At 32.4% G+C, this 27,386-nt stretch overlaps 1 protein-coding gene across 1 annotated transcript in view; it reads right to left on the minus strand.

The window, feature by feature from the left end:
- Positions 1–2,891: 2,891 nt before the first annotated feature.
- LOC129233591 (bicaudal D-related protein homolog) overlaps positions 2,892–27,386 on the minus strand; it is a 167,406-nt gene continuing 142,911 nt past the window's right edge. The window contains exons 3-11 of the mRNA XM_054867597.1: positions 25,808–25,924; positions 21,872–22,018; positions 21,585–21,767; positions 19,457–19,585; positions 18,677–18,889; positions 14,990–15,112; positions 12,293–12,429; positions 8,860–8,980; positions 2,892–5,426 (exon numbers count right to left, since the gene is read on the minus strand). Of these exons, the coding sequence (XP_054723572.1) occupies positions 5,268–5,426; positions 8,860–8,980; positions 12,293–12,429; positions 14,990–15,112; positions 18,677–18,889; positions 19,457–19,585; positions 21,585–21,767; positions 21,872–22,018; positions 25,808–25,924 (1,329 nt within the window). The 3' untranslated portion in view covers positions 2,892–5,267. The remainder of the gene's footprint in view (positions 5,427–8,859; positions 8,981–12,292; positions 12,430–14,989; positions 15,113–18,676; positions 18,890–19,456; positions 19,586–21,584; positions 21,768–21,871; positions 22,019–25,807; positions 25,925–27,386) is intronic.

Below are 27,386 nucleotides of genomic sequence, written 5' to 3' on the forward strand. Positions count from 1 at the left end.
TAGAGGCACTGTGGGTCCGCAGTTCCTTTTCATGGACGACAATGCACCATGTCATCACACAGTAGCTGCCGAACAGCTCTTAGAGAGTGAGGATATTGAACATATGGATTGGCCGGCACAATCTCCGGATCTCAATTCCATCGAGCATGTATGGTATTTTCTAGGCAGACGCTTGGCAGCTCGTACCTTACCACCAGTAACGATTCGGGAGCTTCGATTGGCGCTGCAAGACGAATGGGCAGCAATGCCTCAACAACTCATTGACACCCTCATTCTCAGCATGAGCAGACGCTGTGAAACCTGCCTAGCAGTCCGGGGAGATCATATCCCCTACTAAAGACCGGATGTTTCTTGCTGGACACCCATCACAGGGATGTTTCGGCCTTCAGTCGCATTGCGCTCCATGCTACTTCTTCAATAAAGCTTCTTTTTATCCCTCTGATTTCTCTTTTAGTAAATGTTGCTTACATTACACATGTCCTTACGTATTGGGGATCTTACGGTATTAAATGTGTTGATTTGGAAAGCTTTTGTACAAAGTTATATTGAAAAAACCATCTCGTCCTTAATTTTTGCACAATAGTGTAGATGCACTATCATTATTTTCTCATAAGCAAAATACTTAAAGTACTTCTCTTTTATAACAAAATCAATTTTAGTTGATTAAATTTACAAATAAAAAGACAGAAAATGAAATAAAAAGGAAGAAATATTTACTTTGGAGTCATAAAATTTTCTTTCTCTCACAAAATTGTCAATTTTACTCATTTGATGCTGATTTGGACTACGGCACCATTTAGTGGTGAAGTTTACTATTAGCTGGATTACAAAAACATGGCTGCTAAAATTAGATTTCAAGAAATTAGCAGTGTCCCAAGGTACAACACTCTCTCCTACTGTTTTATTTATGTATCCAAATGTGCCCCAAACATGTCCAAATGGTATATATCTATATCTCACTTGTGGACAATTTTTTGTATCTTTTTAAACAATGTTTTAAGGTTTCACTTCACCTAATATTTGAGCACATACATTTGAAGAGATGAGGTGTTAAATAATAAGTGAAAAGAAAGTGTAATTTTTTGCACAAGGCAAAAATACGTCCACAGCGTCTTTCTCCTCTAATGTTTAACCATCTTTTGCTTTAAAAATTAAGAATACATACTTACCTCTATGTAAGCCGGCTGGTGGCGTGATAGTTAGGCGCTGGACTTCTACGCCTGAGGACCCAGGTTTTGACCTGGGTGGTCAGTCGGTGGATTTTCGAGATGCAGAACATTTTCAGCGCCCATGTCGTATGATTATGCAGCATGTAAAAGATCCCTTTGGTATTCGTTTGGCTTAAAATATCCCTCGGCTAAATTGAATTCCTAGAGCAATTTCGCATCAAATGAGAGCCCAGGTGCCTCCATCTGGTGGAAACTGGACGTCCAAAACACTACTGTGTCATGCATCAGCGTCTTAAAGGTGACACACGAAAGACTGATGCATTGTTGGGGAGCACACTAGATCTGATTATGACCAGACGCCTCTTGAGGTGGGTCTCTCATACAGCCCCATTGGAAAGAAAGAAAAAAAAACTTACCTCTATGTCGGTTATTTATATATTAACTCTAATTTTAATTAATGTCTTAGTTTAAATTTGTTTCACGTACTCAAGTATGATACAATAACAAGCAGAACAAATAAAGAGAATACAATTCGTTATGAAAAAAAATGATTTATTTTCTACAACAGAATTTACAAGTTATCACAGTTGTCGCGGAGTAAATCTTATTCTTTAAATATAATTTTAACTTGATACAATAAATGGTTCTGTTTTGCACCCTTTTAACACAAGGCAACTAGTGATTGTAAAATGACTAATAACAAAATGTAATCGAAGCTTTCTATTGATTATCTTTTTTTTTCAGCTGTCGAAAAACAAGAAAGCTTTCTAGGAGAATTAAAAACCCTTTTTGTCAACAACCAACAAATTTGCAATGGTCATTCCCTATTAAAAATTCAACGCGAGATTTATCCGCTTTTTACAGCTAATTTGCTACATTTAAAGTTTTATAGCTACATATGGCTAAATTGAATGCACAATAGTAAACTGTATAGATTACGCAGTTTCAAATTTGTTAGGACGTAATGTGAAAAGCAAAGTATTTACAAAGAAACGACTCCATTTCACTTACATCAAAGGTTTTGTGGTAATTTTTGAGCCTTTTATACTTTACTTACAGGTTTCTGAACATTTCCTTTAAAATTCAGAATATTTTACAATGTGTACTTCGTATAATAACAAGGAACAAGCTTCGGAATTAGGAAAAAAAATATCAATGGCACTTTAATGTAATTTTAGAATAGCAAATGAACGCATCTGTATATTAATAGAATTTGTTAGTTTCTTTCTCTTGTTTTTTTTTTTTTTTTTTTTTTTTGAGTTCAAAGAAAACAAATATTGAGAAAAAATGAAAACTTGTAGATTATTATTATTTTTATAACGTGAAAATCATGTAAAAACTATCTGCCGTCAAAAACATGCACTAATAAATCTTTTTGAGTCCATTTACATGAGTATTCGCATTTAAATTAACTAGTTAGTAAATTGTAGTATTCGCATTTTAATTTTTATTATTTTGCATTTTTAAAAGTGCAGCATTTCTTCCAGTGCTTTTTTATGCTGTCTACATGGCTAAATTTGAAATCTATGAAGTTATTACACAACTTTAAAAGGCAAACTTTAAAGCAAAATACTATGATATTTTTTAAGCAGTTCTAATGGTAACGCATACATTAATGCAAAAATCTGAAACTAAAGAAAAATTCCACAATTGGAGGAGAGGAAGAATTGAACTCTCAGTATAGAAAGACTGTAAGGCTTCAATATACTTTGCATAGGAACATTTTAGTTTTTTTTTTTTTTTTTTTCAAAGGCAAAAGTCATATTTCTCACTAACATCTTAAGTTCTAACCAAGATAGTCGATAAAAATGTAGCCCTCGCGATATTTGTAGCTGAATACCTGCGGGCCTACTTCTCGTGCCCACCCTGAATGTGTACCAAAATGTTTTTAATAGTTTCTGTAGATTCTATTCGATTTTGCATACAAATATAACAAATATAGTTGCTTTAATTTATTATATACATTGCTTCTGTTTCTTATAAAACTCTATGATCACATTCGATGACAGCAGAAATATTATACGAACAAAATCATCCATTGATAATCGTATTTAAACATGGACGGATTAAGATATTGGCTCACGGATGCGCTTTACAGCAAGTCGAAAATGCAAAACATTCTTTTGTATCTTCAAATTACACACTCAAATATTCTTATAAATAAAAGTACTTGGTCTTGAGAGTGGTTTGTAAACTGTTAAGGAATTAGTTATATCACTATTCGTAAATCCAACAACATGTTCTTAAAAAGCAAGATGTTATCACTACACAGGATTATTGACTTATTTTTCTTTGATAATTTGAAATGTAAAGTACAGTACAGTCTCGAAAATCCGAGGTAATTGGGGCTCGCTCTACCTCGGATTACTGAAAACTCGGATTATCCGAAAAATTATATGGACTACATAAAGACATGCGCTGCTTACTTCCTTACGCAATGAAAAATAAATATTGTCGCCTCTAAAATTTTATCACTCTAATATCAACATAAATTTATGTTTTAATTATTACTAAACGAGTTTTGATTAGTTTTTTTTTCTTGATATCTGCATGTACTTGCGTGTAAACTTTCAGGCAACAAAAAACTGCCCTTTCATCATCCTCGAATAAGTTTTGTCGCGAAATTGGTTTCTATGTGTGTTCTACGTGTATTATGTGTGTACCTCACATAATACGAAAAAGTTAGTCATAGAAGGATAAAATTTCGTATATACGCTTACATTACAGAGTTAAGTTTTGTATTTCTCTTTTAAATTGCAATTGGATGTTCCAAAAGAGCTGTTTGTTCGTCCTTTGAGGCAAAACAATGTTTTAATTTCAAGTTATTTTTTGTATCAACCTACTTCCTACTTCCTCCAAGGCATTTCTAAACTTTTCAATTTCTTTTTATTACCTTATTGTACATTGTTAGGGAAGTTCCACATAGCAAAATATTACAGTTTTCAGATTAAAACATTATTTATCTATAAAAAGTATACATTAAAAATATCAACAAAGCATCTCGGATTAAGCGAAATCTCGGACTTTTGAGACTCGGTTTTTCGAGACTCTACTGTATATTAAAAGCATCTTTATCACTGGATTCAGTTACGATATTATTGCATTTGCAGCATTGGGTTTTATATATTTTGGTGATATTTAACTTTATGCAAATAAAATGGATGCAAACAGGATATTAATACATTATTCGTAACTTACAGCTAATATGCGCAATTAGCTGTATAAGTACACAGTTCTGCAGATATTTCTAATTACTAATATGAAAAGTATTTTCTTCTAATGCACATTATGTAGTACTTTCCACGAATGTACGTATTTGTCACAGATATGATTCTAAGATAGGCTTCGGTGAAAATATAAATTGCACTAAATAAAATGTTGCTTTAGTTTCGGATTGAGCTTTCTGATGGAGAAAACAGAGACAATAACTTATAAATAGAAGTCTTCATGGGTGCTGTATGAGTAAGTAACCACTTCAAGCAATAAGCATTCACTAAGATCGAAATTGAGTTTCATTGAGTTATTCTGAATAAAATTGAAGGACTCGGAGCAGAAATGCAACAAGCCACAAGGAGTGACTTTTCGATGAAAATTTTTGTTTCTCATGACGAAAATTGAAATGTACATACCAATGGATTATGCTATTTGGAGAAAAACAAATCTGGTTTTAGTATCGCAGAATAAAAAATGAAAAAAGCCTTTGAAAAATTTTACAATTTTTTTTTTTTTTTAAGTTGGAAATTGGCCTACTGAGAAATTCACATCATATGGCATGTCATTCTTTCGCCGAGCCGTTCAATTTATCAAAAAAATGATTTAAAGTACAAACATAAATAGGAGTTATTTTTATCTGTGCTCTGCAGTATTTATCTAAAAATTATAAAAATAACAAAAAAAAAAAGGGACAGCGATGATGATGATGATGATGATGATAAAAATGTACTGTACACTCATTAAATAGTCATTATCTGAATAAAACAACGTCTCATAAAATTCTCAAACATTTTCAAACGATATTCAGTAAACTGTCTCAGAGTTGTTTAAAAAGGTCTGAACTCTTAGTTTTTAATTCATTTGAATATTGGTCTAATTATTCTTTCAATTGCGCCATAGCCTAAAAAGCTTTCCTTTAGAGTTTTGCCTTTTTGCCGGCGGCACTTCAACAGTTTTTTCTATCACTTTTTGCTTCTTATCTTCCTGCTCTTGTGTTTTCAACTTTTTCATAACTTGATTGTCCAGAAGTACCTCCATATCCAACTGAAAAAAAAACATCATACTTTAAATTACATTTTTAGCGACACAATTCATGTTTAATCTTAGAAAATATACTTTTAAAAAATCTACAGAATATTAATTTCCTGTACTGAGCTCTTATTGCATATTTTTGTTATTACATACTCCGTATTCATTGATCAGTTCAGAAGTAGTAAAAGACCCTTTCAATGAATTCAGAAAATTGCAATGTTTTAAAATCTTTCGTTCTCTATTTCTATTCTAATAATGTGCCCTTTAGTTTTCAACAAGCTGTTTACTATTGTAATGTTTAGTTAGAAGTGCGGCTAGGTTTTTTTTTTATTCATTTATTTTTGAAGGCGGGGAAATAGTCTTTGACTTATTTTAGAGAATTTATATACATTTTGAAGAAATGAAATGTACAAACAGAGTAAAGTCGGCAAAAAAAAAGATTAATTTTCAAATGGAAGAAGCCAGGGAAAGAAGAAATGTATGCTGTTTTTATTTTTGCGTTTAGAATGTTTGAAAGTTAATACTTTTTTAAAAAGTTACAAACACTCAGATGCATTATTTTTAGCATTCTATATGTCCCTCTCAATTATAAATATTTTTAAACTTTTTTAAAACATAAAACCGTAAAATATGCTCGATTAAATTTTTGAAGCGGATTTCCGATTTTCAACGCTTGAAATAAATTTGCAGAGGCGGACGTCAAAAATGCCTCTGTCAATTGTGGAAAAGCTGATGACAATTTTATTAATAATACGTTTCTTGAAGAAAGAACCTTGATTGTGAGTGATATAAATTTTCTTTTGGTAGTTAATATTTAATTTGAAGAAAACCCTGTTAATCGTTCTTAATCAAGTCTAAAGCGATACTCACAGTTTATCCGCACAATATACTATAAGGTAGAAAAACTATATAACGGTACTTCCTAATACGGGTTACCTATGATTGTTTTAAAACATGCATCTGCATGTGTGGAGAATGACGCAAGGTAAAACTTGTATTTTGGGCAATCAAAATATTTGTCAATTATGTATACGTATTTAAATAAATTAAATTAACATTTTCATCCAACTCAGGGGCTCCCCGTGTGAGACCTTCCAAAACATTTCCTTCCTCAGCAAATTTTGTCTGGCGGATCAGCCAATTTGGATACAGTATTGCCGTACGTATTGCGATTTATTATTTCAGAATTTTTAGTCTACTCTCAATGTTTCTGCTCATTAGATATAGGTAGGTATGTGTACATGTTCGTCTTTTACGATTCGGTAGAAATCGGAGTTTAATCCTGTGAATTGACAACATCCCCTTCCGAAAAATTCAAGCTACCTTGCGACTCAAGTCCAAAGTAATTTTGTCTGACGGATCAGCCAATTTGGACACAGTATTGCAATACGTATTGCAATTTATTGTTTCAGACTTTTTAGTCTACTCTCAATGCTTCTGCTCATTAGATGTAGGTATGTATTAGGGTTTCTATTCGAATAACGTTTAAACTTCTAGTTTTACTAATACAATTCTTCCCCACCAGATAATCTACATTAATATTATAAAGAGAGAGAGAGCATATTTTTGTATGTTTCTATGTTCGGGAAAATCTCCGGAACCATTGCAACTATTTGAAAAATTCTTTCACTATATGAAAGGTGCGTTCTTAGTGAGTGACATAGGCTATAAATTATTCATGAATGTATTTATACTAATTTTTAAACCAATAGTTCGTTTTCACGACCAGTTTATGTTTTGTACTGCTTTATTCTTATACACGTAAAAGCAACCACCGCGCTGATCGTCTCGCATTGGCAACGAAAGAGTTGGTAAAGGTTCTTTCTCTTTGAACTAGATGGAGAGAGATGGAAACACGTGAATGAAAAAAAAAAACACATTGTCAGCATAAGAAACACAAAGAACACCGCTCCTAAATACAAAGAATTCTTTGTAACTGTTTAAACGTTTATGACAACTTTTAGATTCTTTTGTTTCAGGGCAAATCTTTGAAAAGTATCTCTAAGACAAAATATTGCTAGGAGACCATCAGGGGAAATAATATGATTGTCGTTTAATGTCAAACGATATAAACCAAAACCTAATTAATTTTAAAAAGGCCAAATTTGATAATAAAACAAAAAATCAATAGAGGACTTTAGTTTGTCATTGTCGCAGAGAACAAACGAAATCAATTAAAAATATAATAATAATAATAATAATGGTGCATGAGAATAAGAAACGTAAGTGATGTTAATCGGCCTTCCCGATGGAAATGGAAAAACTTAAAAAATACAACGTTAGCCAAAGATCTATCAATAGACTTTTGCGATGTTTTTTTCCTGGAACTGCCAAGGCTTTACTTTGGTGGAAAAACTGATCATTCCACATTTAATTACTTTGAAGATCTCCTTCAATAAGATCTGTATGTTCCACGAGAAAAAACGGCAATTGGAAGAAATTCTTCATGCGGGTGTCTCATAATACAGGACGAATGTTCGATGAGCCACTATTCGGCAATAGGAGTCGTAGATAGAACCCTAAAAGCTCACAAAGGTTCAGACAAAATTATGACAAATGTCACCTTCGCATTTGATGGTGACTTTCGCCAAACTCTTTCTGTGGTATCTTAAAGGAAAGCATGCAGATATACTTCAAGACTGATTAAGGTCGTCCCCTTTACAATCTCTGTATCTCAAGAACAGCTATAACAGCCCATTTAGGAGATGGTGGTAAGCATTACTAGATTCTTTGATGACAAGTAAGTAAAAATACCTGGAAAAGGGTGTCTTATCAAAATAAGATGAGTTAGGAAATTTTCTCTGAATGATTTTTTCCTGAATGTTTATTCTGAAACCAAGACTGTCAAAAAATTGCATTGGATATGCGATAAGGCTACAGTTTTTGCCACCAACGCTGTGCATCACCCAAAATAGTTTTCTTAATTAATTTAACTTCCCAGGACTTCTCTTCATGCTTTTAAAAGTAAAGACAATGTTCCAATAATTTTATTGCGCAACTTCAATTTGCCTAACCTATGCTGTTCAGTTCAAACCTAATTAAAATCACTACGAAATAAGTTGATGTAGACTTTAGAGTGTTGTTCTTACATCACCTGCAACAGATCAGTTGGCTCATATTCCTTGCATTCTTATAGTCCCTGCACATTTTCTTTTCCATTTTAAGTGATAACAACTCTCAATGAAAAGTTCTTATGAACGTTATATATGGGAAGATTATATTGGTCAACGGGATCTATTCGTCACTCTTGATCAGAAAATGAGAGGTAAATCAATTTCTTTCAAACCTCATAAAAACGAAACAAAAAATGTTGTTTACTATTAACTTTTAAATTAAAAGTACCTGCATAATATGTTTTAAAAATACATCGCTTTTTAACGCGAACAAGATCGGGACGGGCCGCTAGTTAGTAAGAAATTATTGAGCTGACAGATTTTTTACTTACTTTCCATTGTTCTAGCTGCTGGGAGAGTTCAATTTTTTGCTGAACTGCTTCCATTAGTTGGCTATTGATATGCATGACATCAATTCTTGTTCTTGCTAACTCTATTTCAACTGTATTTTTTCTGAAAAGGAAAATTAAGATTATCATCAGAGTTTTGAAAAGTAAGAATTTCTCTTTATTATTCCTCCCATTTGTCCATCTCAATTTCCAATAATACATTTTTAAAAAGTAAAAGTTTGGTAAGCCGAAAAATTCCATTTTTCTGTGCAGCCTTTTTCAAAAAGAAAACAATTGTCTGATATCAAAACATCTGTTGCAATAGAAAAAAAAAGAGTTTTTAAATCAATTTTTCCATTCTTTAAACAAATAAGTAAAGCAAGAAAGAAAAATATGTTCAGAATATCTCTAAATTTGTCTCATTTTTGGAGCAAAAAATAATTTTCAAGGTTTTAATTCCTCTCGTAAGTTTCTCTTTATATCAAAAAATGTAAGGTCAAAGAAATTGTGAAAAGAGGTCTGTGGCGGGTCTGCGTCCAGGAGACTTCATACCTCCTACAGCTTTGAACTTTTGTACAAAATTACTTCGAGCCCCGGTGGTTTGCACCGGGGTTTTGTTTTTTAAATTTCGAATTAGTCTTTTTTGTAATTAATTTTTTAAGCTCAAATTTCGCGTTAATTGCCTATTAAAGCGATAAAAAATTACTTGAACACCTTAATATTATATGTCGTTGGAAAGAGCGGAATTTTCCACGTTCTACGCAATTTGTTTCAATGCTCTAACTTAATTAAGGTGGGAGTTATCTGCGTTTTTATATCGAATTGTTTAGGCTTAACTGAAAGTTAGACACTACTTTCTTCATTAAATCTATCAATAAAAATTGAAAGAATTGTCCCGCAGTTTCCTTTTTGACACCATTGGAAAAAGCGACGCTTTTTACTCCAGATCTATCTTGACCTATGATCGAAAAACTATGCTTCTACCTCCAAAAGAAAAAAATTACAAGCGGTTTTAATAAAGTTCGAAAAATCTCATCTCCATTCAGACTATTGATGTTTTACATGGCGGTGCCATACTTACGTGTTTTGGATTCTTTTTTTTTTCTTCTTTCTTATTCACAAATTTTAAGGGTTTCGACTGCAATGGAAAAGCTTAGGCTCAACTCAATTCAAGCCAGGAGCTAAAGAGCAAAATATATTACGAGAGACCACGAATATGAAAGCGACTTTTCAAGCGTACAAAACTGCAGTTTTGCAATGCTCAGGGGTCCCTTAGCCCTTACAGCTCTGAAAGTTGGTACAAGTTATTTTGAAACCCGGGGAAAGGGTGTTCTTTGTTCCAAAGGGATGGACATAATGAGCCATTCTACGGAAAACGATCGTTTTGTCCCGCACGTGACGCCAGATATATGTCATTGAAAACAAATCCTTTAAAATATTAATCAACAAATTTTTAATGCACAACAAATTACAAAACTTATGTATTATATCTTAAGCAAAATACTTCGTTTTGCCCTTTAAAATTATAACTTTTAAATGAAATGTATGAACCGTCACTTGCGGGATAAGCGGTTGACATTTTCGTGGATTGGTCCTAATGCGTTTTTAATCTGTTTCTTTCTAATTGACGATTTAAATCTTTGCGAATCAAATAAGATTGGGAAGTAATCTTCAGGGGTTCGTGAGCGTCAGCGAGCAGGGGGCGCAGCCCCGTAATAGTATTAAAATTTTAATTTACTTTATTTTAAAAAGAGGAGATAGAAAGAAGAACAAAAGAGAGGAACAAAAACACTTGTTTAAGAAACAAATCAAAAACACTTTTTGCACATGATGACCTTGAAAAATTATTTCTAATTAAGTTTTTTCAGAGAAAATGCATAGTATGAATTTTCAAAGTATAGTTTAACATGTTTCTCATTTTTAGCAAATTAATCTCTCGACGAGGTTTGTCAGTGAAAAGTTAAAAAATATATATATTAAAAAAAAAGGTTTTCTCTGATTTAACTTTATACGCAGTGACAGACACGTTTTGAAATAGCTAAAAGATCAAAAGTGCATAATTGGGGTAAACCTAACCTGGCAGTATTGCAACACAGATTCTAATCCCAATATTACGACGCTGCCAGGTGAGGTTTGCCTCAACTATAGTTTTGCGGCAAAATAATATGAGTTTGTGTTGTCAACCTACTAACATTTTTTTGAGAACAGATTTTTTAAAGAATTATTTGAATTTACATTGATGAGGGTCTCCTTTGATGGTGCAAAAGTCAATGGATTTTGTGCTTAATCTCTTTCGAAAGTAATATTACAACAGTAAAAACAGTTGGGGAAGACAGTTCTCTGCCCCCTAAAGCAGTTTTTGCCAGACAATCCGTGAAACGGAATAATTTTCAGCATGAATAATAATCACTGAACTTCTCGAATTAAAAAAAAAAAAAAAAAAATCCAAAGTAGTGTAAGTTTAAGTTTTGAGTCACAAAATTCACGTTGACGGACATTTTCCACTACTTGTTTTGTTTATTTTAGCCTGGTTGTTGATCTTAAGTCAGTTGAGAAATTTTTTATTTTCCAGGTAGATCGTACAACGCTGGGCAACGCAGCTAGTTCTTAATATATATATATATATATACTATTGGTAGCCGCACAACTTTGCCCGTAATAGAAAAATTAAAAGGTCTTTTGGTTCGCCTGTATATTTACAAATAATGTATGGTGAATTTTCTCGCTAATTGGCCCATGTTACGGTTCCACATTATGATAATTTCGTATCTCACCAATTGGCTTGTGCCCATGTTACGGTTTCACGTTATGATATTTTCGTAATTTACTCGTTTATCTTATGATAATTTTGTTCTTAAAATTGGAATAGAAAAAGAACCTCATCGAAATTTCCAAAAATCGTTTCGAGGTGTACACCCCCATGCTACAAACTAACTTTGTGCCAAATTTATGAAAATCGGCCGAACGGTCTAAGCGCTATGCGCGTCACAGAGATCCTGACAGAGAGAGAGAGAGAGAGAGATCCGGACAGACAGAGATCCTGACAGACTGAGAGAGATCCGGACAGACAGACTTTCAGCTTTATTATTAGTAAAGATACACATAGAGAGATTAATTTTTTTCCATTCTTATCCAACACAGAAACTAAACTTAATTGCAAAAAAAATAAATAAATAACTATCTTGTCATACAGATTGTTCATAATAAGTCCTTTTAATACATTTTTGAATATCAATGCATAAACTATTTGATTTTTTTTTTTTTTTTTCGCAGAGAAAGTTTTGCAAAATATTTATTTTTGTGTTTATTTGTAAAAAGCATATAAAAGTTATATGAAGTTTATTTTCTTATTTCTCTTCCGTTTTAATGATTTGTATTGTATTCAATCAAACACACACAAACAAACGTCCGTACAAATACATGTACAAATATTTACCTTGCTACAGCTTGGTCTCGAACTTCCCACGCTTTTTTGACTACTTGGTCTTTGGCTAGAGCACTGTTATTCATATCGCTTTGAAGTTGGTCGCGTGATTCTCTCAGAGCAGCCAACTCAGTTTCTTGAATAGTTAACTGAAAGAATTTAATAACATATATATTATTTATTCAAACAAATATGCAAAAATGTTTAGTTATGGAACTTTCTTTCAAAAATTCCTTTGCTAAACAAAAGAGACGAAATAAGTATCGAGATAATTTGTCTTTTGAATGAATTTAAGACTAGTTATTTTACTCTTGTACCTGAACCTACACCTACTTTATAGCAAGCGGGACTCTTTGTTTAGAACCGCTGCCATATAAAATAGGTTAAGCTTTATGTTTTCAAAAAACTCATAGTCCGGGCGGGGGGAACAACACGCTCTTGCAAGTTTTGTGATAAGTTTTGAATCCAACTGAATTTACTATCATGTCTGCTTCACTAATCATACTCATCGCTAAAATGTAAATGTAAACAAGACGCTATGTATTACTTTGAATACAATACAACATGAAGCAAATATCTAAGCAAAATCTATATTCACCTATTTTTCAGTATTTCTACAATTGTTCCAAGAATAGGTTCTTTTTGTTCAATACACCTTAAATTTGAACTTATGCTCTTATGATAAAGTTTCTGGGAATTTCTCGAAAAGTTAACGTTTCTTCATAAGAAAGTTGATCAATTTATTGAATCAAAATAGCACCCGTTTGTTTTTACGGTCAGCGATCTCCTAATACTTTATTTTATTTTGTATTTCTTCATGGAGGTGTTTCTTCTCATCCGCTTTTCTCCTCCCCTCCCCCACGTGACAATCAAACATTCCACCATTTGTTTAATGTGTGGCAAGAGGCAAATGACACCAAACAACCACCTATGTATCGTATTTGTAATCTGCAAGAATTTTGTCCTCATTTGAAGTTTCGAATTATGTGTCACCGGGAAAAACTACTTAATTGATTGCATAAATACTTTGAGAGAAAATGGCGAAACCAGAGCCAATGTTACTAAACTTTTCTTTATGGAATAGATACAAGAACTTTCACATACTTGCTTGACGCATCCATTGTAAGACTAAAATGTGAGATCAACTTTCCTTTTCTAATTTTTTCTTTTTTTTTTCGAAAAATAATCAAAACAACGCGCGATGCGTAGGGGAATGATCTCCAAGTAATGAGAAGTGCTGGCGCGAATTATTTGTTTGAATCAGGAAAAATAAATCTCTCCCTTCATCGTTCATAAACAACAAAATAATAATTTGAATGTTATTCACTAGTATATTGTCTAATATTCTGTAGTCGACGTTTTTATTATTTAAAGGAACCCCTCCTCTATTCTACCTTCGAAAACAAAAAAGGTGCATTTCAAAAGGTTGCTCTTTGGCGCAAAGAATTTTTTTAAATGCTTGTTTCAGTTCCCTTAAATTACTACACTCTTTGCTTTATTCTAGCCAATCATACTTTTATAATCCCCCCCCCCCCCTCCTTATCTCAAAATTTAACTTCGGTTTTAAATTTTTATAGTCCCATTTTCTTTTAAATATGCGCTAATTTGAAAATTAACTAATTTCTTTATCATTAGTGACTGTATTTTTTGGGCTTCCTTTTCTTTACAGTGGTTTTTTAAAACTCATGTTGGTCCAAAAGAAAATTCTTCTACACGTGAAGCCTTAGTGGTCTATTCGCTGAACCAATAGAGTCAAAATTTTAGAGTTGGTTATTTGAAGATATTTGCTAGAGATTGTGATGATTTTAAACAACGCAGTGCTCACGACTGCGTTTACAGTCGGCAAATCTCGCAATTTTCAAGTGGTAACACCCACGTTTTCCTTGCGCAAGTTCATCAGCGTATTGAAAAACAAAAGATGGCGTTTGAACGATTGGCATTTGAGAAAAATTGCTCGCTGCGAATTCTGGCTCCTGAATGAAGAAACACTTCCCACTCTGTATTTTAAAGGTTTCTTCCGTATGCAATGCTTTGCACGAGGTGTTTTCTGTGTGTGTGTGACTGGTGCTTCAACTACTCTCTAACTCTCTGAGCTGCGCAAAGTATGTCGAGAATCCTCGTCTTTTATGTCGTTATTAGGCTTAAAAATTCTCATATTTGCAAATGCTGTAAGTCGGCAGTTTTCGTCACACACCTGTCTTTCCAACAGAATTGTGTTTCCTAGAGGAAGAACAACATCTCTAGCCAAACTGCAAAAAAAAAGGGGGGGGGGGGGGTGACATTCGAAAATTTCGAAATTCATTCACTTTAACCGCTACCGTGAGTACTGAGTTGTTTAAAACCATAAATCTCCAGCGCATACATTGGAGAATATCTATAATTTAAACCCACATCCATAATTTTTGTTTGGTTGGTTCTTCGGATATGCAGCTTTGACTTCGCATGCACGAAAAGTTATTTTTGGACCAATCTGTATTCACCGGCAATACTTTTTTTATTAGCAGTGTAACTAAAAGAAAAATGAATAATGAACTCCGTGAAATAAAAACAATTATAATAAATACAAATATCCAAGAAGGTGGTAAAAGGGGTAAAAGAGTAAAGAGGAAAAAATTGATTTTACATTAATAACACTTTTGACGGTTTTAAGTCTTTAAGGAGAATTTGAATATCTGAAATGATTTGAAGATACTTATAATCTGTAATTACTTTGGCAGTTAATTGCGATATTTCTTCGCTTTTCTTTTTAATATCTTCCGTCTTTTCAATAAGCTCCTTCTGAACTTTTTCCAAAGTTTCTCTTTCCTCTGCTATGCTTTGGCATGAAAGACACTAAATGGAAAAAAAAAATAATGGATGCAATGTTTCATAAAAATACTGTGTAATTTAAATTTTGTAGTACAAAATGTTATGATAATTTAAAATATTACAAAATATTCAAACTTAATAAAGATTACGCAAGTTTAATAAAAATAATCAGAAATTAAGTATTCCTTATGTTTTCGGTTGTATGGATATGTTAGCGGAAAAATCCGAAATTGAAGAATCTCGACTGATACGAGAGATTCACTGAAAACATTCGTTCATTCGACGAGGTCTTTGGTGAGTGACTGTTGATTTTTACCGGTAAATGTCTACTTATACAAGATTTCGGAATTTCAGAGTAACATATACGTATACATACAGCGGGATAATATTTAGACTATATAACAAAAGAAAACGTGATAACTTATGAACCGCAAGAGATATTCAGTTTAAAACTGGTTTTTTAATTTAGAACGTGTCGAATTGTTTGTTTTTGGTGAAATCCAGCGGTAACGAAAGAACTGTTTTACAAAAAAAATCGATGAATTTCTGTCTGTAAGCATATCAAAATACATATTTTATTAAAAACTGATGCATAGAATTCTATACGCATCATAGTAAGTTGCTAAAAAGCCAAAGCCAAGAATTTTTTGTTAAAAACTTTTTTTAAAAAAATCAAATTTTAAAAAAGGTAACGGAAGGACATTTTTCGACATGATTTTCACGCTTTCATGTTCTTCCCAAAATTTCAGCTAAACTATAAAAGAGAAAATTCTATATATAAAAAAAGAGCATATATACAGGAGGGTTCAGTCATTGCAATTCCACCTCTAAATTAAAAAAAATATTTTTTTAAGCATTTAAATTATGTATTTGGTAAGGGTAACGGAAGGCCAAGAAGTCCAAAACAATTAAACTTGAAAAACACGAAGATCATTCCCACATTATTATGCATTCTCAAACAAGTTATTTCTATTCCTTCATCTTCTATATGAAGTACCTCTCCAACATTGCTGTTTGTTAATTTCTTTCCCTTCGATCCAACTAACAAAACCTTTTCAAACGTTAATGAATCCTTTGGCATATTCTTATGATTTGGTTTTTTTGATTCAGCAGTATCTTCATTTTTAACATTATTTACAAGAGAGAGTCTGTTGACTTAGAGATGAAATCTCGTTCGATTTGTTGAAGTATTTGCTATATTCAATAACATAATTTGTTACAGAATTCAAATAGTGCATATTTTGTGTGTCAGGATGAGAATGGATCGTTTTGGATCCTTTTTTATCTATCTTTTTAAAAGTTGATCCTTGAATTTACTGATCTCTTCGCATTACGCTTGGCGGTTAAACCAGTGCTCTGAACAGTCCCTTCTTATGACTTGTGGCAACAAATCTAAAAGCAATTTCAATATTGTATTCTTCCAATGTAAATATCAAGTTTGCTTAAATTGGCTTGTCATATCACAAACATGTCATACCAAATTGATTTTCGCATGCTTAGGAACTTTTAAGTGTAGTTTTCATGATTTTTATCATATACAAGAAAGGAAATAAAGTCATAAAACATTTTCAAAAACATTTAAATAAAAATTTATATTTTAAATAAAAACATTCACAATTTTTGCACAAATATTACTTATATATGTTTTAAATGTGTCTACTAACTTTAAACAATAGTTTGTTTTATACTATAGCATTCTAAAATTTTATCATGTATCAGCTTATAGTTAAATGTCCTTCCGTTACCATTAAAAACCATATAAATTAAATATTCATTAAATTATAACTATGCCTCCCTGACGAGGGGCAAAATTCAGCTTTACATAAAAATCCTTAGTTTCTATACCCAATAGGTTCTTGGTGAACTAACTGAGATGCAGTATTTTGGTAACGGAAGGACATAAAATTGTCACCTTAGTAATGGACCTATTTCATGGTTTAAAAAAAAAAGAAATTTTAAATCACTTACCAAAAAGTTTAACTAGACATTCAAAAGATAAAAGTTAACCAAAATAGTATATACTGATAACATGTTTATTGAAATTACAGTATGTAATAAAAAAAGAATTTTTTTGCACTGTAAAAGTATTAAAAGAAAACTTGATTTTGTCCTTGATTTTCCGGAAGTCATCGAGCTATTTGGGAAAAACAGGTTAAGATTCAAGAAGTTCATTTATTTCTGAAGAGAATTCTATATGGCAAGTGACAGAATATTAAGTTTTAAAATTCAAATGTCATGTCGCCCTTTTCCTGGAATTCACCTTTTCTTCCTTCTTGAACATGTTTTCGTAAAAAACGTTAAAATTAAGTTTCAGAGTAGCTCGATTGTCAAAGCCTGCAATAGCAGGCACTAAAAGCCAGATAGCGACTCAAAGGAAATTTTTGTCCGGGAGCAAGTAGAAAACAATCATTTTAGATTATTTCTTTATTTAGTACAGTTTTTGCTTAGTAAATAAATTCCCACATTAAAAACTTAGAAAAGCAATAAAATACAGCCCTACCTATGTTGCAAAGTTGTTTTCTAAGGAACTATAAAGATTACTTTGGGCCCTCCATAAAAGCATTGCAAAATTTAAAGGTGATACATTTGATAACCGTATATTTCTTCCGTCATAATAGCATATATTCATCTGATGGTATCAGCATAGAGAAATTTGTATTTTTATAGCAGTAGCATTCTTTTGGAGATACACTAGATCATCAAAAGTGTAGGGACACTTTCAAAATTCACATTTTTACGGATTTATCCAGAAATAACAAACCAATCGCTCTGTAATTCTTTTCACATAAAAGGTATACTCCAGCTGTCATTTTCCAATACAAATTTAATATACTATTGATTTAAGAGATCAGTAACAAATTGGGGCATAAAAGGGGGTTTTAATCATCCTTCATTGTAAATAGCTGAGAATAAGCAATAAGTTTCAGAAATAAGTTTACGAATTATGTAGAATTCATTTTTATTTTTGAAATTTTCAAGAAAATTTGATGAAATATGACCGTTTAAAGCAGTTAAATTTTCACTTCGAATGCGCTAAAGACAGCAATTTATAGCCTTCATAATCGAAAGACCAAGTAAATTCTACAACTCATAATAAAATTCCACTTTAATATCTTTTAAAACGTAGAAAGTTATCAGCGATATACTGCCGTGTGCAGGTAAAGGGCAATAACTGCAATTTTTTTTTTTTTTTTTTTGCATATTTGATCTATTGTACATTATCTTTACTGTACAAACTTTGTACTGTATTGTACCGGAAAAATTAAGTTATTGCCGTGCCAAGTGGTTCACCGCGTGACTTACGGTGAGAAGCATATTGTTCCTAATTACCGATCTCACCTCGTATCCAATTCAATATAGGGGTCAGCGCACCACTCTGCAAACAATTAGAAAGCAGGTTTGAATGCCATTACTCCTATCTCGTATTTTTTGATCAGCGAAACAAGTCACAGTATTCTCGCAATTTAAAACTGCAAAAAAACTTCCGAATAGAGTTGAATGTATTTTAATGCATAAACAAATATAAAACACAAAATTTTATATTAGGCACATTAAATTCATTCAAATTAACTCCTCCACATATCTTACCATATCATCTTGTGACATTAGTGCCTCCTCGATAAGGTTCCCCAGCTCCTTTGTAATCGAAGAAAGCATTCCCAGCCGCATTTCATTCGCTTGTATTTCTTCAGGTGAATGGGAAATGCCACTGTCGGCTGAACTGAAGTTTTCTCGCCGCCTACGAAGATCTTCACACAGCCGCCTCAACTGCCGATAAATTGGAACAAGTTCTTCTCGTATCTGGGTGCGAAAAATTAAAATTAAGTTGGAGAATATTCAATCATCCATATTTATATTTATTGTATGTATTTATTATGTATTATTGCGGGGCCAAGTGCGTTCGTAAGTTGCAACTTAATTTTAATACCATGGCACCAGCAAAAAACTGCTCACAGATGTGTAAGCAGCTAACTACATGTCACATACTTAGAAAAAATGAAAAATAAGCATAACATTATTTTTCTGAATTTAGACATTATGAATGAAAACGAAGCGCTGAGCAATCTTTTTTTTTACAGATGCAGGTTAAATTAATACTTTATTATTCGTTCTCTTTTTAATGTGTATTTTTATCAAGATTTTAAATTATTGCTTAAATATTTTAAATTATTAATTTTAAATTGTTATTAATATTAATTAAAATATTGATCAGCCATTTCGTAGATGCGATAAAAGTACCAAGCACACCTTATTTTTTGCTGTGACTCATTTCCTTTTTGTAATCTTAGTTTTTATTAATGCCATTACTAACTCAATTTGGTCACAAATATCATTTATACATTTTCTGAAAGAAACAATTCATTTTACCTTCCATACTTCATCTGTCTCCATGGCTAATGGCAAGTCAGAATCATCACATTCGATTTCATCCTCTGGGAAATCGCCTTGGAGACACATTGAGGAACTTGGATGAGAAGGAACTTTCGTTGGTCCACACTGATGGAAAGGAAATAACGTCATAAATATTATTATCCATACATTGTTGTAGGTGTTCTACATTCACTAAGGTATTTTTGACAATACTTAACGATATAGCCAAATTTTGTTTTGCCGCGCGTCCCAAGAAAGCAAATTTTGTGCCACTGGAGAGCTAAGGGATATAAGTAGATTTAATAAAGTTTTGAGTAAAACGTAAGCAAAGCTCAAAACCGTAGGTTGCTGTCATAATGTTTTCCAAAATGTTGCTGTATGACTTCATCTACCGGGGATACTAGTACCATATCTAGTCCCAAACCATATGAGAGTTTTTTCTACCATTTGTGCTAGATATCTTCAAATTTTTAATATTGGCACTTGAAGGTTTAAGTGCCAAAGAGTAAGGCAAAAAGGTAAGAGCAGTAAAAGTTAAGTGTTTTGCTTCTAAGTGCTTCATTTGATAACTTTTGTGAATCAAGCGAAAAAATAGAACAATTGCATGTTTGACGACTTTATGCCTGATCATTAAAAAGTTTCATTTATTTTGTTACATTTAATTACATATTTGTTTTTTATTGCTTGTCCCGATGTGCAAAATTTTTATTCACCAAATCTTCATTGAACAACAAAAAATTAATTTGACTTGCAAAGCAAAGGTATGACTAGCAAAATATATTTCACCAACTCTCGTACAAACAACTTTTTGAACCCTCATTTCTCATTAACAGGGGCACCCTGATAGGAGGAGGAGGTTACGGGAGGTCACTGCGACCTCCAAAAATATCTTTATTCAGCAACTTTTGTCAGACTATTCGGCAAAAATAACATCATTCGGTGGACTTAGGAGTTCCATTCGGCAAAATTATCTCCATTTGGCGAAATGTGGATTGAGAGAACTTGCCTTTCCCAAAATTTTAAGTTCGTGGCACTCCTGCTTATTAAACTATCTTATAGCAAAACTAACTGACACGTATATACCTACTGTACCTACTGATCAAGTTGATTTCTTTTAGTCGCAGGAGTAAATAAACATATCCTATTCAGTTTTTAGAGAATTCCTTTTGAGAATTCTCATAGCAAGAATACAATTTTCCCTATGATATATGCTGTCATTTAGGGCAACTAGGAGTCAAAATGGGTAACTTCGAGCCACTCCGGTTGTTTAGTATGTTTAATTTTTTTTAAAAAAATAGCAAGAACAGTGCTGCTCTCCTGGCATTTTTATGAAATAGGTTTTCTACACTTTATTTTAGAAAAAAAGTGCCCTAGTGTGTACAATTACCAGCCTTCATTAATTCTGAACATAATGTTCGGAATCTATACTTACAGTTGAAATCGCTCTTCCTACATTGTGATATTCTATGCCTATGCCATAAATGATAGAAACTTATTTTAATGCTGAGAAGTGAAAACGAGAAGTTTTTTTAATATTTGGACATTTTTGCTTTCTGGTTCAACGTTGAGGCTTGAAACGTTCTGGTTTAACGTTGTTCTAGGCCTAAAATTACTTATTTAGCATCCTATTATGGATGTGGCTCAAAGTAATCCTAAATGACAGGATAACTTTGAAAGAGACTAATAATTCACTTTAAATAGATTTCATAAATATGATTTCTTAATTTTTGATAACTGTACAATGCTGCCGTGTGCAGGTAATGGGCAGTAACTGCAAATTTTTCAATTTTATTTATTTTGCATTTTGTCATTTATTGTACGTTATCTTTACTGTACAAGCTCGCTTATTTGGTATCCTCTGAAAAAAATGGCGCGAAAAAGACGTCTAATTCCAACATTTCCCTATTATTACTATTGAATCCAAAACGCGTTTTTTCTTCCATTTCATGTCAACAAATGCAATAAAATCTAAATAAATGTTCGACAGGCAATCCAAAATTAAGAAAAATTGCGGTTTAAAGATGCCCTCAATGACTGTGCTGTTTTTTTTTTTTTCTATGAGCAATTATGTAGCTTTATTTAATGATTCGTTGTAGACACACAATGCAGTTGCTTAGCTGCTTACCTGGCTAGGAGATCTGAATTCGTCTTCAACAGAGGATTGTGAAGACATTTCAATTTCGTTGAACAGCGATGGTTTGTCTCCTGAGGTTGGCGTACCACACCGCCGCATTATTGCATCCAACCTGTTCTGTAGTTGGCTGTTTGTCTGCCGCAATTCATCGATGTCCCGTTGTTGAGTTCGTAACTGCAAAGACACGACGTGGGTTTATAACAGCCGTTACTTCTATTACCAAAAAAATATTTAATGTAAAGATATGGTAAGTAAAAAAGTTTTATTAGGAATACTACCTGTTGGTCCTGCTCTCGATTTTGCCTCTCTAAAAGCAAAATTCGATCGCTAGATTCTTCTAAGGAGACGTTTAAGCCTTCTCTTTCATTGCTGAGGGCTGATATTCTCCTTTCAAGCTCGAATTTTCTTTCAGATAGGATATTTATCTGAAAAAGAAAGAGTATTAGTTTAAGGCATTAAAAGAAATTCTTTGAAAAGGTTAGTTTTCCAAACAAATGTAATATCTCATCTGTAGGAGGTTACTACTTGAATCATTTCAAGCCATGTTACTCACAGAATTTCTTCTACCCCGTAGAAAAGTAATCCAAACAAGACAACAACAATTCACTAAGAGCATGCAAGAAGAGATCTGTGCCTATTAAGAAATTGTAATGTCCAAAGAAACGATATGAATTCAGAACTTAATTTGTTAAACGATTTTCTAGTTGAAGTTTGCTGATATGAGACTTATTGGTTAAAGGTAAAGTGAGGACTTTTTATTCCATATTTATGTTACTAAAATGGATAGAAAATCGGTTATATTTAATAATACTATTATTATTGTTATTATTATCATTATCATTATTATTATTATTTATTATTAATATTATTATCCTTATATATTATTTCTGTAGCCCGTTTTTGGTTTCTACGCGAGATCTTCCTCAACCTTTGATCGATTTCTTTGATTTACATCTTATATTAAATTTAATCGTTCAGGCTACTGACGAAAAATAGACCCACGAGCTAAAAATTGCTTTTTCTGTCAAAAAACCTGTTTTAAAGAACCAGAATGAAGGTTTCGGTTAAATTTATAACTTTAACTTGCACTAAGACCGGCAGAGCTGAATAGCTTGATCGGCAGAGCGTTCGACTGGTAACCAGGTGAATGAGTGTTCGGACCCATGACCGGACAATCAGCATCAAAAAATTACAGAAATATCACTTATTACATGAACAGTTAATAACAACGAACATGAGGGAATAGAATAAATGAGATGGAAATGCTCCTAGCTGTTATGAAAACTTGATGCAGCATGGAGCGAAATTGATTCTTAATTGTAAGTTTTTTTTTTTTTTTAAAGCTTTGGCTCCGGTAAAAGAATTATAGCATAATGTAAGCGAAAAAATAAGTATGAGGTTTAAGATTTCAGACTACAATGGAATTGTTTTTTGTTCAGAAAAAAATAATAAATCTTATATTGAAATATAGATTCTTCTAATGATGTTTTGACTCTTTGTACAAATAAAAAAATACTACCTCAATTTGAAGTGTAAAATATATATATTTTTCTTCTTTTTGCAAAAAAACAAATAGCTTATCACATTTTTACTACATTCGAAAAGCTACTCTTAAAAAAGAACTTAGTTCAAATTAATTTGTATTTTAACCGTGTTGTTAAATGATGAACATGTGCTGCCATCTAAGCTACAACGGTTCAAGCAGCCTGCGATAACAAATTGTAAAAATTTTCAAAAATAAAAACACTTCTCTTCAATACCTTATCTTATATATTATTTCTGTGGATTATTTTTCTGTCAGTATGCGAGGTCTTTCTTCTCTCTTGAAGAAATTCTCCCTCATTTTAAAACTTATTAGACCGGCTAATGACAAAAAAGTAGACTTACTGTCTAAAAATCAAGTTTTAGGAAACGCCCCTTGCTGTTGCAAAACCTTGATGCAGCCTGTAGTTCTTATGCAACTTTCTTTTAAAGCAAAGTTCTAATACAATTTTGCAATTTTTTTCAACAAGTCGCTTTCGGCAGGAAAAAAAATTAAAATTAACCTTTTTTTTTTACAAATAAAACTTCAAAGCACTGGACTTAGTTGTTCGGTTAGATTGATATTTTTTTTCGTAAAGCGCGCGGCTATAAACTATCTGAACTTCGGGCAAGCTCGGGCTGTCCGAAATAATAACAAATTTACATTAATATTACGCATTACTTGTACTCATAACGTGCAACAGATAATACATGTAATAAAATAAATGCAGTGGGAATTCTACTTGGTGTTTCGACTTCTTTATGCACGCTACAGTTATCATTCAGATAAGTTGACTGTTAATCGAAGGCTGTTCTTCCTTTTTTTTTTTTTTTTTTAAAGCTTTGTCTCCGTCCAAACCACTAAGCATAATGTAAGCATAAAAAAAATACTAGATTTATCTCAAGGGAATCCTTTTTGTGCAAAAAAAAAAAAAAAAAAAAAAACATTTTCATTGTATGCTGAAATGTAGATTTTTCTAATAGCAGTGTTCGATCTTTTGTACAAATGAAAAAATACTACGCCAAATTGAAACTATGAGTTTCACCCCAGTAAACCTTTAATTATTTATTCGAATACGATATAAAACCTTAAAATTACTATCAACTTCTTTCTACTCCTCTGCTTTCGGCTGAAAAAAAAAAAACATTTTGTCTCCGTTCGAAAAATTACACATAAAAAACGGACTCAGTTCAACTGGTTTTGGTTTTGAATTTTAAGAGTTCGATTAAAAGAAAAACATGTGCGGGTATTTAAGCCGTAACAGTTAAAGCTGTCAGCTATTGGTTATTGTTCAGTATTCAAAATTAAAAACACTTATTTTCAATTTAATTTTATTACTTCTCTAGAATGTTTGTTTCAATCGCTGCGTGAGATCTTCCTCATTCTTTAATCAAATTCCATGTTTTACAAATAATTTTAAATCGTATCATGCTGGTTAATGACAAAACCTAGACGCATGATTTTATTTATCTTTTTTTCGGCAAAAAGCTTTTTTGCTGTTTTTTAATTACGCATTCCTTCAATGAATAGCATTCGAAAAGGGAGGCGCAATTGCTAGGTTTGTTGGAGTGTCGTGCAGTTAATCAGAATGGCGCCAGTTCAAATCCGTGCCGATACATATCTCTTTTATGCCTCTTTTTTTTCGTCACAGGCTCACTTAGGCAGGATTGTATTTGCCACAACCCGTTGTTTCACATGCACAGCTACTGATTTTTCACGAGTCACTCAGTCACACTTTTAATGATACTTATGTTTGCATTAAAAATACGTAAAACCAAAAAAAGAGCGATGGTTACATACCGATATGAAACGATTCGAACCGCACGGGTCGATTAGTAATTATTATCATTATTACGTACTATTTTCATCATTTCAGTAATCGTCTTCCTCCTCCTCCTCATTATTATTATTATTATTATTATTATTATTATTACTACTAGAAAATTGTCCGTCAAGTTATGACGGGTGAAATTTGATTCTACATTTGAGCGAAGTAATTGCCTGTTTGGTGATATTTTGATAGTTGAAATTGTTATCTTAATTCCAATGGATTAACCCTTAACTTCAGTAGATAGCGCTCATTGATTGTTGAGTACTTTTTCGTTTTTTTCATTCTCCTAAAAAAACTTAGTGTTACCAGCAAAAGAGTTAAGTTACCGGATCCAGTTCAGCCTTGTCAAAATGTATCTTTTCCCTGCATGTCAAACATTGCCAAAAAATATCAAATTATAAATAATTTACTGAATTATTGGTGCTTCAACAACGAAATATAATGCCGTTACGAATGCTATGGAGCAAGTTTCATTGTTGGTGACGTCAAAGCGGTACTCGAGCAGTGATTTTGGCTATTATATATATGAGGATCATTATTACTATGAGATTTAACTTGTTTTTAATTAGCGCAATGATTATTTTTGTGTCCTACTAGTTCATTAATACTTAAATCAAAAAAGCAGATCTAACTAGAATTCAGCATCCCATGTGTTTGGTTTTCCGACAGCTTACAGTTAAAATTCATTTAACAGCTAAGGATTTTATTACATTGTCACTCAAACTTATGACACTTGCTAAAATAAAATTACAGTTTTACATATAAATTAATCGCATTCTGTTGAGAGAGAGAGAGAAAGTTTAAATAAAATAAAAAAAATTACTATTTTATAAAAGAAAGATAATTGTAATTTTTTCTTACTTCTTCTCGCAGACCTTCCAGCTGCGAAACGTGATCGTGCAGATTTGACCGCCGGACATTGAATTGTTCTCTCAGCGCTTGCAGCTGACTCTGGAGTTGATCTTCATTTCGAGTTGCCTGAAAATTCATTAGGGTTTTACTTAGTGGGGAAACAAAAAAAAGTTTTTATGTCATAAATGAAACACCTAAAAGCATTGCTAAAAATAAAAATTCGAAGATAGTGGAAATGGAAGAAAAAACTCGCATCTATTTTGGGACAAGATAATACCATAGTAACCTTCCTAGAAAATACTGCTGACAGCATGACTTTGAAAAAAAAAAAACTTCAATGATATTTACTACCTAGGGTCTTAACCTTGCATGTGCTTTGCTCAAAATTTAAAAGTTTCATTTACATCCCATTGTTTCTCACTGCTTCAAATCTCATAACATTCTTTTTTTTTTTTTTTTGAATTAACGTTAAAATATCAGAAGACTTTGAAGTGCTGTAGCAATAATGATAACGAGAGAAAAGAAATAAATTAAAACTTTGAATCTTTTTTAAGCAGATAAAAAAAAAAACATTACAAGGGGTTTTTGCTACAAAAGAACTCTCTTCTTTAAATGTACAGTTCCATATTTGAAGAGTATAAACTTCCTGAAATTTTCCAGTTATCCGTGAATAGCAGCAGCTCATTCGTTAAGTTCAACAATTGCATAACGGAAGTTGAAAAAATTGTTTATTTCTGCACCAATCATAATTACATGTGTACAGTTTCTTCTATTTTCTGAACATAAACAGTACTAATGTTTGTATTTTCAGATGCGGGAGAGGTTTATCAGTATGATCTTTAAACATAGCGGCAACTCAAATCTCTTCTAGTAACCAGTAACTGTAAAATGACCCCGAATAGCAACCATTACAGTCGATAACAAAAAAAAAAGGAAGAAGAATTAAAAAAAAAAAAACTCTGGCTAAGATCCTTTTATATGAAAAAACTATCCGCGATACACATTCGTGACAAACTGCATTATATTAATACCACAACACCTGATACCACAACAAGTAGGGTCTGGTGGGGTAAAGTGGTCATAAAATCGTAGATTTTCAACTTAAGTGAATAATAAATACAATAAATCCTTTAAAAACTTAAACTTTTTTTGTTTTTATTTTACATTGCATTATTAAAGAACACGGTACATTGAGTTTTAGGAAAATAAATATTGATTTAAGTAGTGTTATAACACTTTCTTTTCCCTTTGTATTTATGACCACTTACCCCATGGGGTGGGGGAAAGTGGTCATAGCATGGGGTAAAGTGGTCATAGTTAAAAATAGATGCAAAACCATTATAAACAACCCTAATATTTGTATATTTCGGTTATTTTTATAGTTACAAGTATATGCACAAGCATATGTGTGTATACACGAGTATATACGTCTCGTGTAAACATTAGTAAACACGTTCATATAAGAGTAGATACATGTATGCATCAGATACATGCATGCACGTGCCTACTCAAGTATATACGTGTATACACGAGTATATAAGCATGTATACGTGATTACCTACAGGAGTGTATACGTGTCTATACGAGT

Source organism: Uloborus diversus, chromosome 1, assembly GCF_026930045.1.
Source record: "Uloborus diversus isolate 005 chromosome 1, Udiv.v.3.1, whole genome shotgun sequence".
NCBI lineage: Eukaryota > Metazoa > Arthropoda > Arachnida > Araneae > Uloboridae > Uloborus > Uloborus diversus.